Source organism: Embiotoca jacksoni, unplaced genomic scaffold, assembly GCF_022577435.1.
Source record: "Embiotoca jacksoni isolate LCO1_2020_lvr unplaced genomic scaffold, fEmbJac1.0.p SCAF_3, whole genome shotgun sequence".
Lineage (NCBI taxonomy): Eukaryota > Metazoa > Chordata > Actinopteri > Embiotocidae > Embiotoca > Embiotoca jacksoni.
Window position 1 is genome coordinate 6,517,505 of NW_027185381.1, and position 20,333 is coordinate 6,537,837.

The 20,333-nt window shown below is 41.7% G+C and overlaps 1 protein-coding gene across 4 annotated transcripts in view; it reads left to right on the forward strand.

Moving 5' to 3' along the window:
- Positions 1 to 20,333, forward strand: part of ppip5k1b (diphosphoinositol pentakisphosphate kinase 1b) — a 48,319-nt gene that overhangs the window by 16,161 nt on the left and 11,825 nt on the right. The window contains exons 12-29 of one of the 4 annotated variants that reach the window (XM_069162384.1): positions 137 to 212; positions 1,391 to 1,500; positions 1,812 to 1,835; positions 3,398 to 3,483; positions 5,207 to 5,332; positions 7,071 to 7,115; positions 8,129 to 8,250; positions 9,160 to 9,342; positions 9,613 to 9,754; positions 10,013 to 10,236; positions 10,805 to 10,932; positions 11,082 to 11,196; positions 12,018 to 12,125; positions 12,228 to 12,347; positions 12,680 to 12,820; positions 13,022 to 13,130; positions 15,773 to 15,922; positions 18,643 to 18,705. In XM_069162384.1, the coding sequence (XP_069018485.1) occupies positions 137 to 212; positions 1,391 to 1,500; positions 1,812 to 1,835; positions 3,398 to 3,483; positions 5,207 to 5,332; positions 7,071 to 7,115; positions 8,129 to 8,250; positions 9,160 to 9,342; positions 9,613 to 9,754; positions 10,013 to 10,236; positions 10,805 to 10,932; positions 11,082 to 11,196; positions 12,018 to 12,125; positions 12,228 to 12,347; positions 12,680 to 12,820; positions 13,022 to 13,130; positions 15,773 to 15,922; positions 18,643 to 18,705 (2,072 nt within the window). Of the gene's footprint in view, positions 1 to 136; positions 213 to 1,390; positions 1,501 to 1,811; positions 1,836 to 3,397; positions 3,484 to 5,206; positions 5,333 to 7,070; positions 7,116 to 8,128; positions 8,251 to 9,159; positions 9,343 to 9,612; positions 9,755 to 10,012; positions 10,237 to 10,804; positions 10,933 to 11,081; positions 11,197 to 12,017; positions 12,126 to 12,227; positions 12,348 to 12,679; positions 12,821 to 13,021; positions 13,149 to 15,772; positions 15,923 to 18,642; positions 18,706 to 20,333 lie in introns of all 4 variants that reach the window. The other 3 variants (XM_069162385.1, XM_069162386.1, XM_069162388.1) reach the window with 3 other exon arrangements.

Here is a 20,333-nt window from a genome sequence, read left to right on the forward strand (position 1 = left end):
ATGCTCACTTACATTTTAATGGCATACAATCAGAAGTACTTCAACATGTCGCCATGCTTTTCATTTGAAAGCTATTTCCCTCACTCACTGTAACTGTTTCCTGATCATGCTGTGTTGCTCTGTTTATTTTGAGCAGATTCTTTGAATTGTTTGAGAAGTACGGCGGCTACAAGACAGGAAAGCTAAAGCTGAAAAAGCCCAAGCAGCTGCAGGTGAGTGAGACTGAGTCTAACCTCCTTCTTCTCACGCTCACTCCCCGTCTTCATGTTTATGTTTGTTTTTCCTGCAGATTATAACAGAATCCTTTTTAACAATAATGAAGGGTTGTTTTAGGCAGGAAGCAGAAATGTTCCCATGTATTAAGCTTTTTTTAATTATTATGGATCACACACCATTATTGTTTTGCTGTCTAAATATTTATACTCTGCTGTCTAAATCCTCTCACACACACTGCATTCATCCTGTCACTCTATCAGGTTTTTATGAAAACATGTTTGAAGCTGTCGTCTTCACTGCCAGCACTTGTTGTTCTCTGAAGTCCTACAAGTCTGTGATGTTCAGTCAGGACATTTGCAAACTGTACGTTTACTCTGGATAATTTAAACACAGAATATAGAAAATGTAAAGATAAGAACTAAATCAAAGTTATCCGACACTCGCTGCAAGGCAGCGTCAATGGCAACGCAGGTGTCTTTGCCAGTTTTGAATGGAGGCAGTTTTCATTTTCCCATCATCAGCAGCAGTGTTGTTCAAACAGCACATGTACTTGCGCTCATCTGAGCACCCGTGGGCGTGTTGGTCTTAAAATGAGGTGTGGTTAGGTGCATTGTAGATCAATTTCCATCTTGAGGGAGCAGAAAGCAAATGAACAACTGAAACCTGTTCTTTAGCCAGTGGGGCAGTATCTTCCTGTGATGTTGACAGAGCCTTATTAAAACAGTGATATGCACCCACTGGACCTACGTAGGTGCACAATGCATGCACACTCTGCTTGTTTGACACCCAGGGACATGCAAATGTGCGAAAGTTTATACAAAAATAATGATTACAATGTTACAGATTATTAATGTGGAAAATAAATGTGCTCTATCTGCACATGTGAAGATCTGTTTCTACTGCAGAGAAGCGCTCTTCCAACTAGTTGGCAAAGTCGCCATTAAAGTAGCATTCTGCTAAGGTGCAAGTGCACTAATGGAATGGGACGTGACATTCTGATTGGTTTATATCATATTACACCAAAAATACGCCAATGAGACCAAGTACAACCCCTTTGAGCCATGCACCTGCATCTGCATCCCCCGTTAAACAAGCAAAAGTGGATCTGGACACACACTAAATGCAATTGTGCCATGCACTTTTGATCTTAAAATGTAGCCCTCCGTGTTTCCAGGAAGTGCTGGATATCGCTCGCCTGCTGCTGGTTGAACTGGTCCAGCATAACGACTGTGAGATCGAGGAGAAGAAATCCAAACTGGAGCAACTCAAGACTGTCCTGGAAATGTGAGTGACATTGCACATCGAATGCACAAACAAAAACCCACACAGCATCGGTCATCACCTTCCTGTTTCCTGCCATCATCATCATTCATCAGCAGATTCTGCAGCATCTGCGATTCGCGACGCAAAATTAGTTTCATCTTTCAACACCTCGCCAGGGTCCAGTCATCTCCCTCGTACTCACAACCACACACATTTTCACCATGAAAACGCTCCCTTCCCTCTTGTCCTGTCTTTAACTGCTTTGTCTTTTCTTCCCTCCTCTATCCCTCTTTTCTCCTGCCCACCCATCCTTCCTTGTTTCTCTCCCAAAGGGAATCCAGCTTGAATGACACTCAGTACGCACCCTGTCCCTTCTCACTTTAAAGGATGAGGTTTCACCACCCTCCTTTCTTTTAGTCAACCTGAACTGTATGTACAAAATATCAGGAATGACATGGACCCACCAGGTAAATCAAAGTAAAAACTGGGATTCTACCAATTTGAATTGTAGCTGAAGGGGTGTAAAGAGTTTAGAGAAGATGGTTCAGTCATGGCTTGTGTAAGATTAGACATTTAAGTTAATATGGAAGTTATTCCTCATGTTTTGTACACCGTCGGTATCATTTCCATTGAAATCACTTCATTTTTAGTCATTAACACTAGACAAATACACAGTCAAATGTATTTGATGATTTCACTGTGTTTCTCTGTGTCTGTGTGATAGTGTGTGCTGTGACATTTTGTGTGCATGCGGTCTTCACCACATATCAGCTGGACACTACATCTCCGGATGTCTTCCTCCCTCCTGCCGGTCATCTGCATTGACGCTCATTTTAGTCATTTGCTGGTGCTGCTCTTTGTACAGGCTTGGAGCACATTTAATAAAATCATTTAGAAGTTAGATTTAGAAGTTAATTACATTTACAGGGAATGTACAGGAGAAAAACATCTGAAGTGAATTGAAGAGAATGGATTTACTAAAATATGAACCATGGAGGAAAGCTGAGTAAAAGTAATCCAGTACAGTGAAAGATACGTAGTTTGTTGCTCTATTTCCAGCTTGTTTACCACACCAACAGCTGGCACACAACCATGATATCCCTGGAACACATTTCTGCATCTACAGCTCTGAGTTTAATTTCCTGCAACTCTGACTGCTTTCCCCTCCTCATTCCTTGTCGGCGTCTTTAGACCTATTTAGATCCTAATCCACTGAGCCCCGCTTGTTAGATTTTTATATGTGGGCTTCTCACACCTGCTCCAATTCTCTGGCTCTTGGCCTCAGTTATTTATCCCGGTTCGGGGTGACATCATGATGAGGTTCTTTGAGGCGTCTGCTCAGCTGCCTGTCCTATTAGAGAACACTATGCGGTTATTAGTCTGCAGGATGTGCCAAATAGTTAATACAGCTTAGCTGGCCGGGCAAGTGGAAGCACCTGATATGTGTTTGTTTTATCTTTCTCACTTGTGCTCACACACACGTACACAATTACACACTAAAACCATACCTGGAGTTCCATTGGAGCCAATGATCTTGAAATGTGTAACTCCAAAATTCTTGCAGAGTGACTCAATTATCATTAAACCAACTGCTAATACTGCCACTTAGATGTGTGTATGATTATCGTGTCAGAGTTGAACGAGTTGGTGCCTTGTTCATTTCTTCTTGTAAGCTTGTGACGTAATGAACATGGAGTCAGGTGTGTGTTTGGTGTTAAACGTTCAAACTAAATTCTTGAAGACGGGATAAACTCTGTTAGTCTGGATGTGTGCATATCAAACTTTGTTGTGTCTGCTTGACGTGTGCGTGCTTGTATGTGTGCACGTGTGTGTGTGTGTGTGTGTGTGTGTGTGTGTGTGTGTGTGTGTGTGTGTGCTTGCGCGTGCGTGTGTGCGTGCGTGTGTTCTTCCCCACCAGGTATGGTCATTTCTCAGGTATCAACAGGAAAGTCCAGCTAACTTACCTGCGTAACGGCCAACCCAAAGCCTCCAGTGAAGAAGAAGGTACACACACACACACACACACACACACACACACACACACACACACACACACACACACACACACACACACACACACACACACACACACACACAAAGAATCAGTGTGTTTATTTGCAGCAGCTCTGTTTAAGCTGTGGGTGTGTTTGTTGTGTGAACCGGGTCACAAAGACAAGTTCAATGTGAACATATGACACAAAACATGAAAGGTTACTGCAAGTTTGAAATAGTGTTATTCATTTAGATCTCATTACATTTTGAATCATAACATCTAAGTATGAAGAGTGTGCTGTAATATGAAGTGACAGCCTGCAAAGAAAAATAAGAAAAAAAGAAGGAAAACTTCAAACAAACAAGCAGAAGGAGACATGAATCTTTTGGGAAACAACCCTGGTGTTTTAAATTTACATCACAAAGAGAGGCTACCGTCCATCCTCACGGATTGAGATGCTGCTCATGTAATCATCGGCCTGATTCCAACCCAGCCCCTTCAATATCCTACTCCTCCAGGGAGTGTAACTCTGTGTGCAGTCACTCTCGCAGCCGTGGATGATCTCTTCAGGGAGGGTATAAATTCACCGGCAAGCTTTTGGACGACCTCGCCTTTCTCTGACAGAAACAGGAAATTTGCTCACCGAGTATAATAAAGAAATATATTGTAATGAAATAAATGTTTATCGAAAAATTATTTTTGCACTTATAAAGATGTCAGTACATGGGCAATGACACACTCATTAACTTCATGACATAAGCTTGCGAAAGCAAAATTATTAACTGAACTAAAGAAAACTCACCTCCACAGCTCTTTGGCCTCATTTCTGTTTTTGTTGAAAATGTTTTTGTTTGCCATATTTAATATGATTAGACTGTTTTTTTTTTTTTCTTTTTCACAGTACAAAAAAATTGTACAAAACAGACAATCAAGCCAAAAAAATACAATAAACTCATTCACCATTTTCTCAGGTACACAACAGCATGTTTGTTCTAAAGTACAACACAACCTTTAATTCTGTCAGTTTCTGTATGCGAGGCATCTTACTTTTGTGGAAATAAATGCACAGAGCTCACATTTCCAGATATGTGGCATTTCATCCTGGAATCTAAAACGCTGAGCTTCTCTGGGACTGGGACTTGTTAGCCTGCATCGATGCAGACTCGGTGTTGGAGCGCTTTATAATCCATTCCCACTTAAGAACAGTTGGTTTGCAGTGACACTTAATGTGGTGGACCGTCCACGTGAACATATAAACGTAGTGAGAGTGTGTGAAGGGGCCGGATTGGATTTCGGGTAAATAATCTGCTGTTGGGTCGTCTTCCAAGTCCACGTGAAGTAGCAGAGTGAAACTTTAAGAAAAAAAAAAAAGAAGCAAAACCTTCCAGAAATAAATCTGCAGTCACCAGTGAATCAGAAAATATTGTGTTCTTGGGACATTTTCACCTTTACCTTTGTTAGAGAGGACAGTGTCAAGATGGACAAGAAATGAAGGAAGACAGATGGGGTTTGACTTTTTAATCTTTTTTTGTCAGATTGAAGAATTTCCGTGACCCATAAACACTGCAGTTAACAAACTAACAGGCAACTAAAAATCTGTCCTTGACAGCTTCCTTCAGAAAAGCTTGGTAATTAATTAAATAATTACAACAGCGTGAGATTGAAGTTTTTGTTAAGATACTATTGATATGTAAGACAATGGTAACGGGGGACTTGGTGCTGCTGTTTTTCCAGACTACAAGAAGGACGGTCCGTCTCTGCTGCTGGTGCTGAAGTGGGGCGGAGAGCTGACGCCTGCAGGCCGCGTTCAGGCTGAGGAGCTGGGCAGGGCCTTCCGCTGCATGTACCCTGGAGGTCAAGGTACCAATCAGACACACACGCACGCACGCACGCACACACACACACACACACACACACACACACACACACACACACACACACACACACACACACACACACACACACACACTCTCTTTTGCCTGTAGATGCACTTACAAAGGATTCCTGCCACTTTTACTTTGCTGTCAATTAAAATCTTCAACGTTTGATGCACGTTTTTTGCCTCTGAGAAAACGTTTCAGTGAAAAAAAACAGCTTCTTTTCGCGTGAACAATTTATTGAAATCCTATATATTTACAGGTTTCTCTGAAATTGATGGATCTGACTTTTTTGTGTGAAGTTTACACATCACAATTCTTACACTGCCATAGATGTTCACAAATGTCCGCGCATTTCTTCGTCCATTTCTTCTTAACCGTCAAGAGGACAACTGATTATCGTACAGTCCAGCCAGTCCTCCCACCTTTCTTTGCACATGTTTATTTCCAGCCCTCCTCTTTAGTTTCTGAAAACAGCCCCATATGCTGTGTCCACAATGCGTAGCCTGAACACAGTGTTTCAATGAAGGTCGAGGTGGAGGAGAACTTTAGACTTGACAAGCCAGATTTCCAGGCTCTCTGTTGCCTCAGTTGTTGTTCATAGATGTTACAATCAATTGACACATTTAAAAAGGTGCCTGCTCAGTGCTCAGATTAAAGTTTGAAAACTCTTATCTGCGGATGAAGGCCATGTGGTCTGCATCACAATCAGCAAGGAAGACCTTGCGTTAAGATTGTATTGTCAACACTGGCTTTGACATTGAGATGGTTGCTGCTTTTTATTGTCAAAGATTAGACAAACATGCAGAGCGACAGCTGGACTGGAGATTAACAGTAGCAGGACAGAAGTAAGAGGCAAAGGACACAAATAGAAAGTCTGATCTGTGGCCATTTTATAAATTACACCCGTGAAATCTAATGCGATCCAGTACATCCTCTCAACCATACGTTCTACCTTTACACCGATGGATAACGTCAGATTAAATATGTTGTGGCTGGAAATTTGAGGTTCTGATATTGAGGAAATCTAACACTAACAGGACTGCTGCCTGGTCTTTGCAGTATTTATTTCAAGCTATCAGTTTAAAAGAGTAACTACAACCACGGTGAAAAACCTGCTCTCACGGCTATCTAGAGGCTCCTACATGTTGTTCACAGTCTCGGCAGTGCAGCAGTCGGACGTGGACTCGAGTGCAGCCGAGCACAAAACCACGCCCATGCCGGGCATTGCTGGCTGTGCAGGAGACAGAAATGCATTTGTACGTTTCCTCTACTCAAAATGTAGCGTGGTGTCATGTTTTAAAAGATCTACACACAGCAGCTTTACGCTAACCTTCGTGATCAGACTCAAATACAATAAGAAGACAAACTCGCTAGTTACATGAAGGTTTCTCTCAACGTGATCTCCTGCAGAGCTTTTAACTGAACAATACATCAGTGTCATTCATTCAGTGCCTTTTTTTCAGCCTTTCTTCCTTAATGTTTCTTTTATCATTGCATGCAAAACACCTCCCAAAACGCACAAACAACCTGCAGCAGAACTGAAAGTAGATGCAGCGATTAGATCCAACACCTTTCCTTTGTTGCTTCTTTTTCATGAAAAGAAGGCGTTTTTTCTTCATCCCAGCTACTGTTTTTCATTCCTCTTTCTTCACCACAAGTTTTGTCTATTAACTCTGCTCTTCTCTTCTTACCTGTTGTTGCACTGTGTAAACTACTAGCCGGTAATCGCCGGTCCCTTGGCTGTGAGTCCCCTATTGACTTTGGTAAGAGAAGGGTTTCCTGGATATCACCGCTCTTCCACTTCTATCTCATTCTGCGCGTTTGACGCTCTCCATCCACTAATGTGCTCTGATCTTTCCACATCTCATGATTTTGGTTAATTTCACCCGGTCACCTAGTCCTGTTTGTCCTACATGCAGATTGCTGTGGATTGTTTGTGTCGTTGTTGATGTGTTGACAAGGTGATTGACCACAGCAAGCAATGTTTCGGTCACTTGCTGATACTGTACATACACATGCAGCCAAAGTGACTGCAGGTTTGGTGTTCTAGCCTAACGCCGATCATCTCACACTAATCCTACTGCATTGTTTTTTCACGAGTTCTTGAGATGTTGTTTGGTTGACACAATCCAGTCTATTTTTGCCTGGATTATAGTTTAGATCAGGGATAAGTCCCTAAAACATCCCATGTTTACAGGATAACATCAGGCTCCCCGGCTGGACACTAAAAAGAAATGCATGCAGCATCAGTGTGATTTGATCTGTAGCGTTAGTGTGCATCCACTTTCTACGACGACATTAATTGATGTATATTAAGCATGTTAAAAGACTTTTACTGTCTCTCTCCAAATAGTTAATCGAAAGAATTTGATTTCGAATGCAGGGGAGCTGTCTTCATTCACTTTTGGGGTTTACTCAACATTTATTCACTTCACTTTCACTTCATTTTATTTTGAGCTTAAAAAATAGCTTAAAACACACTATTAAAGTTCTTGTTTAAATGAAATGAGCCATGTCTAAATTTGACAGAGTATTTTGAGGACAATGTATTTGAACTGAAAGTGAAGTGATGTTGCGCCTGCTCAGGTGCTGTATCTCTTGTGTGCCTAACGGAAATCCTTTGGTCCTTTTGGGTACAGCCAACGCGTCTTTTTTTTCCTTCTCTTTTCTTTCAACGACCTCCCCGACTCAGCCACTTCTTAAAAGTTATTACACACAGTATATCTGTAACCAGGCCAGTTAACTGCGGTGCTCCACTCTGTGTACGATCCTTCAGGTGACTATGCTGGATTTCCCGGCTGTGGTCTGCTGCGCCTGCACAGCACTTACCGCCACGACCTGAAGATCTACGCCTCTGATGAAGGCAGGGTGCAGATGACGGCTGCTGCTTTTGCTAAGGTAACTCTGTCTGTCCCTCTACCTGGAAGACCAAACTTTGTGTTTAAAAAAATCAAGAACTTATTATTTATCTCGAGGGCAACATCTACAGCAGTATATATCCCTTTGAATGCATCAGATCCACTTGTTCTATATATTTCGGTGATGAATTAAAAACAAATATTGTAAATGAGTTCCAATAAAATGCTGTATAATTTCTTCTGCCACTTTTTTGACAATATGATTTAGATCAGCAATACTATGTTTGCTGTCTTTGCCACTGTCTTAATTTATACTCACACTGGAAGTTGTGTTACTGTCAGATGTTTTGCATACAGAAGTTTGCATATTGCAGTAAATCCTGTATGTGTATGGTGTTGTACGTGAGGTTTTGCTGTAGATGCATCTTGACAACCTGTCTTGTGTAACTTGAAAGTTGGCTTTAAACCAATCATGAGTGCTCAATCAAAACAAATGTTTGTTGTGATTAATTGTTCAGTCTTTTCATTTCACCTCTGCAGAAAAGAACATAAATCGTAGTTTGACTAATTTTCCTAAATGCAAAAAGTAATTTTAGAAATTTTACACACTTGCAATTTGACCAAATGACTGATTTCAAGTGAGTTAATATTTTAAAAGGCAGGACATCAACTATTCAATTCAATTCAACTTTATTTATATAGCGTCAAATCACAACATAGGTTATTTCATGGCACTTAACACATTAACGTCCTTACAGCAAGACGTTACAATATTATACAGAGAAACCCAACAATTTGAAAGCCAACAAACCCAACTATAAGAAGAATTGACACACGGGGAAGGTTTGAGGTCCAAAACCCAAGTTCACTTCAGGAAACATGCTTCTTTCTGTCTTTGCTCCTGATATCTGATCATAACTTCACTTCACGTTTTGTGGTTTCTCTGCAGGGTCTGCTGGCTCTAGAAGGGGAGCTGACCCCGATTCTGGTTCAGATGGTGAAGAGTGCCAACATGAACGGACTGCTGGACAGCGACAGCGACTCTCTGACTGACTGCCAGCAGAAGGTGAAAGCCAGGCTGCACGAGATCATGCAGAAGAACCAGGAGTTCACACAGGACGACTATCAGAAGGTATTTGTCAAACATGGAGTCATGAAATGAACCTTCAAATGACTTCGTTTGATCAGATGTATGATGCAATGTTTTCAACAGTTGGACGTGCTTTATAAGCCTTTATTGCAGAACATGTTTTGCTTATCAAAAGAAATGTGGAAATATTGTCATGCAAAAGCTGCCCCTGCATGTGTTGGCAGATAAGTTTGTCCTGACTCGACTTCACTCCTAGGCTTGGTGTTATTTAAAACATGTTATCTCGTTCCTTGTGTTTCCATTGTGTCCCAGTTGGCCTCGACGGGGAGTCCATCGCTAGTGAACTCCATGAAGGTCATAGAGAATCCGGTCAAAACCTGTGATAAGGTGTACGCCCTCATCCAGAGCCTCACCTCACAGATCCGCAAGAGACTGGAGGACCCCAAGTCAGCAGGTAGTGTGAACCTGCGGTGCTAAATACATGTTTTAAGTTTTCATAAGGAAAAAAACCAACAAAAAAAAAACACCTGCATTTGGAGACCAATTAAAAAAGTGAAAATGTTTTCCTCCTATTAATCTGCAGTCTCGTCTTTTGTCAGTATGAATGAAACACATGCAGAAAATGTTCCGTGTAGTATATTTTCAGACACAATAATCCGTGTTCCGGCTGTGCTGAAGCTGATGGGATTATTCATCCTGTGCTTTTGCTCAGACTTGCAGCTCTACCACAGCGAGACGTTGGAGCTGATGCTGCAGCGCTGGTCCAAGCTGGAGAGAGACTTCCGAACGAAGAACGGGCGCTACGACATCAGCAAGATCCCGGACATCTACGACTGCATCAAATACGACTCGCAGCACAACGCCTCGCTCGGCCTGGAGGACACGCTGGATTTGTTTCGACTGTCCCGTGCCCTCGCCGACTTAGTTATACCACAGGTCCAAGCAGAACCATGTCATTAATCTCTTTTCTCAAGCTCTGTCTAGTACAGTCACAGTTGTAGACAGAATTCTTCATGAATTTACTATAAGCCTTGTTTCCCAAATGGGAAAAGTGACAGTGTTAAATTATGTCAATCATCTAGAGGAGCCAAAAATGTTAACAAATGGGTCGGATTAGAGAAATGTACCAGAAGGCATTTTGCAGATCATTTTCGTTGTGGGTTTTACCACCACTGTGAGGCCCATTATTTTCCCTTTGATCCAAATACGTGTCAAAACTATAATGTTGCCTCACAAAAGGTGGTGGGAGTCAAAACACATGAAAAAGTAGGCCATGAAAACAGAATGAGCCCTGAAACAGTCATCGGCTAAAAGGGAAAAAAAAAAGAAAAGTGAATTTTAGAAGTGTTGCAGCATAATTTGAGAAAGTCACAGAAAAGCCACAGAGTTTTATACACGGCTCTCCTTACATGAATGTGTCACTTACATCTGTGTTCACCCTGTGAGGCTGAGTGTGTGTGTCTGTGACACGTGTGTGTTCATGGCTCTTTCTTTTTCTCAACAGGAGTATGGCATCAGCAAAGCAGAGAAACTGGACATCGCTCAGGCTTACTGCGTTCCTTTGATGAAGAAAATCCAGCTGGACCTGCAGAGAACCCACGAGGACGAGGCCGTCAACAAGCTGCACCCCCTGTGAGAATACAGACCGCCACTGAAGCACGCAAACATGCTTTCATGTGCTTCACGAACACAGTATATCCAGCATGTGTTTTTGGAGGTTTATTACTGGTGCTTTGTTAACTGATAAGCTCTTCCGTCATTTCCTGTCCCCTGGTGTTCAGGTATTCTCGGGGTGTCATGTCTCCTGGTCGTCACGTCCGCACACGCCTCTACTTCACAAGCGAGAGCCACGTTCACTCTCTGCTCAGCATCTTCCGCTACGGAGGACTGCTGGATGTACGCACTGGGTGGCGGTGGTTATTGTTTGGGTATCTTCTGATGGTGGGACTAGATGGAGAACTATTTTACTGTTGCGCTATCTGCAACTGTAGACTTTCCAGAATAGAAACACTTTTAAACTTTTTAAAGGGGGAGTTTGTAAATCAATCAGCAGATGTGTACTTGAGTGCGATTAAAAAAAAAAAAAAAAATACACTTACAAAAGCCCACTGAGGAATCATTTTAATTAGTGTTTTTATCAACAAGCCCAAAACATTTCTGTGATTTTTTTTTTGTCCTGCACAATGTATTTACCGTAGTGAGAAGGAATTGGTGAAAATTCATCGTATTTCTTTATGATATAACAGGGCTATTCAAACTGTGGCACGTGGGCCAAATTCAGACATGCTTATTTGGATACTGTTTCACTGTTTTTACCTTTAACAAATATGGGCATGGATCTGCTATAATGACCCTGTGTCTGCTTGGCCCAAACTGTTTCACTATGTTCATCTTTTATTTAAATTTAGAAAATGGATGTGCGTGAATCATTAACTTCATGTACTAGTACAGTTATTAATAGTAAGTTATTTGTAGCCATTTGATATCCTGTGCAGCCCTCAAGGCCCCAGTGATCCTCCTATCTGGCCTTATTTTTCATGCATTTTGCATATAAGGAACATATTATATCAAAAATTTGAATAGTTTGATATTATTTTTCAGACATGTTAACCAGCCCTCGTAATAACTTATATCTCTAGTTGTGTAGTATTAGACTGCTAATATGTGTGTGTGTGTGTGTGTGTGTGTGTGTGTGTGTGTGTGTGTGTGTCGATCAGGAGGAGAGGGACCAGCAGTGGAAACAGGCTATGGACTACTTGAGTGCTGTGACTGAACTCAACTACATGACGCAGATCGTCATCATGCTGTATGAAGACAACAATAAGGTCGGCCTGCTGAGTGCAGCGTTATAGTGTAGGAGTCATCCGCATGGCTGCGGCTTCATCCACAGGTCTACAGATTCCTTTATGTGTGTGTGTGGTGAGCAGGACCCCTCCTCAGAGGAGCGTTTCCATGTGGAGCTTCACTTCAGTCCGGGAGTCAAAGGATGTGATGATGATGAAGAGAACGTGCCTCTTGGCTTCGGCTTCCGCCCGGCCTCCTCTGAGGTCTGTGAATATGTGCTTGCCTGTGATTTTTCTTTGTTATACAGCATTTGCAGACCACTTGGTTTGCAATTATTTAACTCCGTAACAATACAGTACAGAAACTTAACACTTGAAGCACAGATTTCTCTTGTAAATGAAGTCTTCCTGTGTGTTTTGTGTACTAGTAAGGAACAATTTATATTCCTGAAAATCAGATGGTCACACAGGAAATGTTTGGCATTACAAGTTAAGGTCAAGTTTGATTCAGGAAATAAGTGCAGTCAGCTCACCGTACAGCACAAGAATATATGAAAAGTTGAATCTATTCCTTCTCACCTTCTCTGACCAATCAGAATCAAGACAAAAAGCCCAATCAGGGCAGTCTGGAGGATCTCTCTCAGGACCAGCCAGACCAGGCACTTCCTGTCTCAGAGCCAATCAACATCCAGCGAAGGTCCCCTATGATCCGCAATCGAAAGACAGGCTCCATGGAGGTACCCGACTGTAGTGTTCAAACTATGTTCTGCTGATAAAGTAGAAAGTGACTGGGTTTGTTACAATAGTGCTTTTTCTTTGCCCTTTTTCTACATCACAAGTGTAGTGATTTTCTTTAAGTGATTGGGAGACACGGGGTCCCTGATTTATCCAGGTAACCGTCTCACACTTAACCCCTGGTCTCCATGGTCCCCACTCAGGTCCTCTCTGAGACCTCTCCCACCCATTCCTCCAAAGGCTGCACCTCCCATCGTCTCTTCCAATCGTGTTCGCGCCAGTCTCCTGAGATCAAACCAGCCAGTGGCCTAGGTGGGCATCTCATTTTTGGTGTGTGTGAGAGAGTGTGTGTTTTTTCTGTGTGTGTTATTGTCTTCCTGCAAACAGACACACAGCCCATCAAAGCACATTTATCTCCAGCTGTCATCTCTGATCCTCCCCTATCATCCCGATCCCCAGCTGTGACTACTCCGCACCTTTCAGTCTCCCTCATTTCTTTCTGTCTGTTTTTCTTTTCCTCTTTTCTTTCCGTCACATAGCTTCCACCCCAGTTTAGCCAAACAGGATCAGACTCCAAACTATGTAGGCAAGAGGTCAGCGGGGAAGAGTTGTGTTCGCAGCCAGCTGCAGGATCTCTGGTGTCACATGGCGTTCAGAGATGTACTGATATCACCTCCAGGTGATAAGGTGACAACATAGGGAACATAATGGAGGTGTATCTACATAATCTTATTTCCAAAGCACCCACAGTAAATGAATGTGAGGATAAATTTAATTATGATACAATATATGCAACAATAGAGATCGATCAAAATATTTTTCCCAAAATGTAATGTTTTGGTTTTTTTTGGGAGGGGGGGGGGGGTTGTCGTTTTATTTTAATATATTGTTAAAATATATTTAAACAAACATATTACAGTTTGATCAAAATGTTGCACAATTGTATTTTGGGAGAAACAGTTAGCTCCTGCACAAAGTGAGAAATGAGAAATTGATTTTTAGAGCACTCAAAAAATGTACCCTGCAGGGCAACATATTTATAGATTTAATGAAATAACTATTGTAGATTATTTAAAAGCAGTATCCTTACATAAGAGTGAATGTCATCTGTTTATCATCAGCTACATATATGCTGATATGAACCACAGTCTAACTAGGTTTTTATTACTTTCTGGTAACACCTTAAACAAGATGAAACAATCATCACACCATCTTAAAAATGTGCTCCGTGTTGTGCCAAATATTGTTCATATTATAGCAAAACCCCTTTTTGGTCCCGCAATCAACAAAGTTAGATATTGAGTAGTTCTTTTTGACTTCCCATTATGATGCACAGAAAACCCAGAAAGTAACAAAGTCCAAATCAGCTGTGTCCGGGGGGGTTATTTTAAGTACCCCTCTGGGTCCATCAATGGGATATAACCTCTCTCTAAATGAAAGAATCCTTGAAGGGCTCTTGTTTTACTGCGTGTACAGTTCCCAGGAGCATGTAACCTCCAATAACCTTTTAACACTGTGACACCTACAAGCATGACAAGCTGCCGTCTAAATCAAGACGTGTGGAGGAAACCATAAAACCATGAATGTGACAACGGACAGTGGATTCACTTTGTGACAATTTCTGTCGTGTGTTCTTCACCGGGAGTTTGAAAGCCATCTATGGTTATACTTGCTACATGCAAAAAAAAAATATCCCCAAATAGTAGGTCAGTTTCTTTGTTGTGTTTAGCAGATATAAATAGATTGAAACCTGCAGGAGGTGAATTTACCTCTACGTATATGCAGTGCAGCCACAAACCCGCAGAACAACTACAAGTCTTGTTGTATATGATGGTTTTTATATTCAGTGGAGTTTATTTCGACTGTTTGCACAATTATGACCTAAAAGCCGTAATTATATTTGTGCGGGAATGAAAGGAAGTTAAATGTTGTCGTTAACATCACACTGACATTACAAAGGCAGAAGTGCACAGGTGCAGTATGGGTAGTGTTGATTTCTCCTTATCTTCCATGTCAGTCAGAGCTTAATTATCACCAGTCTGAAAGCAGCAGTTGGTTGTGTGTTCACATGACATCAAAGGCACTCAATCTAAAGCCTCTGGATATCCTCTGAGTGGAACCTGTCACTTTGTTATGTGTGGTAAGTGCGAGGCTGCTGAGTGATGCGCCGTTCAGCAGCAGCAACACTGACTGCAGGTCACAGACAAGAGCAACAGGTGTCGCTTACAGCGTCTGTCAGTGAGCTGGTTTTCATACCTTTTATACTGTTTTTAGAACGCCGGATCTTTCCTTTGTTCTAAAAACAGATACTGGCGCCTTAAGTTATAATTTTCTTTGCCAATCTCTCATCACTGTGACCTAAAAAACCCCTCAAAATATTGATTTGAAATGGTAGAGGGAAAGTTGTCATAAAGATAGGAGGATTCTCACCAGTAACTTCAGTGTCAGAGTGACTGAAAGGATCCCGTTTCCACACTCGCCCTGTTTTGTCACACCTCTGCTGCATTTTGCATTCAAATCACACATGGGTTGCATGTACTTGTTCATGGGTTTTTGTCCTTGTTTACATATGCACAGCCACACAGGTCCTACGTGCGCTCACTGTGCTGAAAATCTTGTTGCTTGTCAGAACTTTCCAGGAATAAATTGTAGCTTTTGTTTTCAAATTGTCCAAGAAGCAACTTTTAGTTTGCATCTATCTTAAAAATGTGTTTTCAATCAGATATTTTTAGTTCAAGGGTAAAAATCACACAAACTGTAGTTACAGGGTTTTCACACAGGTGCACGTTTTGCGATGTAAACACACTTGTGCCAAAAACTGCCCATAGCATCAGTTTGTTTGTTTGTAATAATTGTGGCATGGTGTGTGTAATAAAAAATACTCACCCTTCACACTTCCACTCCCCCCATCCCCTCACCCTGATCCCTGGCACCTCCTCCTCCTCCTCACACAGGCTCACTCTGCTCTGGCCTCTTCAGTGCCTCTGCCCTCGGGGTGTCCTGTAGCGCCCCCAACCTGCGGGACTACGTCCGCACGCACCACCACCACCACCGCAAACCACCTCTGTCCCCCGGCAGTCTGCCGTGCCAGATTGGCATGTTTGGTATGTTCACCACGTTGTCCGTCCTCCTCCATGGGGCAGATCTTTTCATCTCTATCCTTTTTTGAAAAGCTTTTTTTCCTGGCTCAAAGTGTCATCTTTTTTCTTCAACTTTTTTTACTCCTTAAACTTGTACGTTAGTTGATTTTGGGGGACGTTCGATATTTTCTTTTTTTTCTTTTTGATCAAAGCTCCCTTCTTTCTTCCTCTCTTTCCCAAAACAAACCCGCAGTTTCAACATGTTGCATCATATTTCTCGAGTGATTTAGTTGGCAGTGTGCACGATGAGGGCACTGATTTGACAGCAGAGTGATTGGCTGTGTGGAAAATGCTGAGCATGCAGGCTTACAGTGGGATGCGTGATCGATATTTTCCCACATCAGCATGACCTCTCACTGATCACATCACTGTCTGTTTGGGTTCAGATGTGTTGATGTGTTCCTTCTCTGTGCATGTTGTGCTGCTGTATGTGCTGTATCATCTCAGGGAATTTCATTATACACAGTAAAGTAGCTTTTGTGTCTCAAAGCTAGAATCCTCGCTTTAAAAAAAATAAAGAATTATTAATCACAATTTACGGTAATCCTTACATTAAGAAACTCAGCCTGTTATTTGGAACAGATCTATTTTCAAGACTCAATAATCCACCTTAAAATAATCCCCAGTCTCATTTTCCCTTCCCATCCTTTTCCTTCAGCCGCATGCTGGTAATGTTCGAGTGCGAGCATGCTGTTTTCACGGTCACCAGGGGTCTTTACAGCAGTTTAATTAGCCCAACCTAATTGTTACCATAACAGCTGCTAGTTACATACATTTGTTTAGTGGCTTTCCAAAGAGTAATATGACACAACCTCAGGTGAAGTCGGCAGCGGATCATTTATCTGAACGTTGGCAGAACTGCAGGGATTTGTTTTCCCACTGCAGGAAGCTGAGATGTTCAGTTTGTCCACCGGGTGTCGCTCTGACCGCAATGCTACACACTGCCAGAAGCAAACAGACGCTTTCCTCTCTCTTCTCTTACATCATGTAATGTGGGGCTGTGAGAGACAGGTAAGGCTTTGGACTGACGTCAGTGCTTTACATTTAAAGAGAGAGAGCCGTGTCAGGACAACACATTTTTCTGTTGTCGCTGGAAACGTGAAAGAAATGTATAATTCAGACCTGAAGATGAGCTGCAGTGTTTGTGGTAAGTGTTCTTTAGAGAATTAGCTCCCTGACTTCAGCTACTCTTCTTTAACACCACCTGTCATGTTATCAATAAGTTCTCCTGAATGAGTTTGATGGAATTTAATATCATACTTATTCATAAAAGACAGTTTTGTATGCTTGATCTGCTTCACATTGTTCTATTACAAGTACAGTCATTTAAATACTTTATTTACAGCTATAATCAATATTCTTGTGTCAGTGTTTCAGAATTACTTGTATAAGAAAGGTCACGTGAACTCACAGAAAACAATCACTCGACTCTGCAGACTCCTTCAGCTCCACAGAGCATCTTACGGTAATCCTTGCTGCTATACAGAAACAAATAGTGTATCAGGTGTTAGTGGAGACTAAAACCAGAGCTTAAAAACGGAATATTGGACTTTGATTTGTCAGGTGTCCATAAACACCACGTCAGCTTTCTGTGGACAAACAAAGAGATAGAGAGAGCTGCTTAAGTGCATAAGTGTGTTCACACTGACAAGTATGTAAACATTCAGTTGCACCACAACTACCCAGAAATTGAGTGTCGGAAATGTCCAGCGCTCCACACTCAATGGTTGCCATCTTAGCTATGTGGCGGAAAAGAAAGGGATAACCGACCTGAAGTATTTTTCAAACTGCAGCAGACGAGGAAGTTGCCACTGTTGCTGAACCGCACAAAAGAGTTTATTTTTCACTAAGTACAACAATACTGCTGTACAGTAGCCATCAGTACAATCAATTTGTGTATTAAACAGAGTGCACAAAAAGTTCATATCTGGGTAAAATAATTGAAGCCTGTAGATATGTTCTCAGGTGATGCATTCATATGCTGCAGTTATTTCCAGTAAGTGCAGGATGGCACTCTGTCAAAATTCAAGTATTTCACAAGTAGGAGTACTAACATGCAGGAGTACTCCATGTGAGTGTACCAAGGGAAGTGCGTCATTTGAAACATAGCCTAACTCTCAGCAAGAGACCCAGTGAGTGTATTTCACAAAATGCTACACTATTGTTTTAAAGTTACAATGAAAGTTAATAGATCGTAGCTGTCGGACGAAAGGAAGAAAAAACAGAGGTGAGATTCACAGATCGTTTCCTCTCGGTGGGAAACGCAATTTAGCTCAGCATCAAACGTCCCGCATGTTTTTTAACCAGCCAAAACGTCCATCATTGACTCCATCCACTCCACAACCTTTCCCTCCTCCTCCTCCTCCTCCTCCTCCTCTTCGTCCTCCTCCTCCTCCTCCTCCTCCTCCTCCTCCTCCTCCTCCTCCGATCTTCTCTTCCTTCATTCAGAGATGACCGTCATCTTCACGCATGTCAGTTGACGCTGATGAATCGACAAGCCGACTTTCCCTCTCTTACTGTTTTTTCTCTCCTTTTTCTCTCTCGTGAAAACACACACAGGCTAACATCACACACACGCACACACACACACACACACACACACACACACACACACACACACACACACACACACACACACACCCCAGCAGGCCCAGTAATACCAGTTACCTTTCTTATCTCCTCAGAGCTGCTCTCTATGCCACCAGTAAAGAGATTTTCTGTGTCGTTTGCCAGGCATCCGACTAATGGTATGTCTGCTTTTATTCAAGTCTGTTTCGACACTCCTCCAGTCTTCCTGTTATCTTGCATGACCCTTTTTGTGGGAAAACATTTCCTATGTTTTCTTTTTTGGGGGGGGTTTGACGTTTGGCTCCGTTAATTACATGAAATGGCTCCAAGTTTGCTCTCCAGAGTTTCTGTTTCACCACACACCTTCGGTGTTTTGTTGTACCTTGTGTTGTTTTCGGCCCTCACCTCTAACACCGACCTGCTCTGCCTGCACATGTTTAATTCGTCTCTCTGATCCGATCTGATATTTTCTCACAGGGTGGTTGTACGTGCCTCATGTGGAATATATCTCCTTCCTTAGATATATTTCCACGTGTATGTAGCCGGTGCACATATAACATATCCTCACTTGCACTTTTTGTTAATTTTAAATCATTCATTCTGTTGATTTCTCAGTTGGGATTATAAATCGTATTTTTGCTCAACGAAAGGGCCAAACAAGGGTGTGGTCAGCATATGTTGGATTTATCCGTCAGTGTAGATCATAAAAATCTTTTTATTTCTCATTAAGTTTTTAGTTAATCGTTTTTTTTAAATCATATATTTTAGTTTGCCTTGCATTATTCTATTTGTTAAATTTGTGCCATTTTACAAGCAACTAAAATTTTTTGACATAACTGAACAGAGCTGAAATTATTAGGCAATCATTTGATTGGTAGGCGGACAAAAAAAATGAAGTGCCAATGACTGATAATCATTTAAGTCATTTCACTCATTTTCATGCAAAACTTTTCAAGCAACTTGCAGCCTCTACGAGCTGAGGTTCTGCTGCTTTTCTGTTTTTGTAAACGGAATAGTTTCCGAGTTTTAGACCGTTAGTTACACAAAACTAAACGTTTGAAGATGTCAAAGTAGACTCCAGAACATTAAAATGGCATTTTAAACCATTGACTGAACTAAATTCAATTTGAATTGCATTTTATTTATAGATAGCGCCAAATCACAACAAAGGGTATTTCAGGGCATTTAACCACATTAAAGTCCTTGCAGCAGAACTTTACAGCTTCATACAGAAAAACCCAACAATTCAACAATTCCCACAAGCTAGGAGGGAAAAACTCTTTAAGGGAGAAAAACCTCCAACAGAGGGAAGGAAAACTCAGTTTTAACAGGAAGAAACCTCAGACAGAACCAGGCTCAGAGGTTCGACCGGTTGGGCTGAGAGGAGAGCAGAGAGAGAAAAGGACAGCATAGAGATACAAGACATGAACTGTTGGTGGGACCGACAATCACAGAGCAGAGACGTGCAGCTCCATGACGGGACATCTGGAAAAGAAAGGACAGAAACTACACGAGTAAGGTGAACTGAATGGCGAGGCAATCATCAACTGATTTACCAATAAAATAATTGCCAGATGAATCAATAATCACAATAATCATTGGTTACAGTTCTATATTTGAAAGAACTTGTTTCTTTGTTCTCTTTTTTAATATCAACATCCACCTTGATAACGAGTGTTTGCTTGGTTAATGTACAGTTTGCTGTTTTCATACTTGGTCTCCAACATGGCCGAGTCTGTTTGTGAAGTGTTTTGTTTTTAATTCAGTCATATACATCTGTCACAGATAAAGCCATAATGCAAAGTTT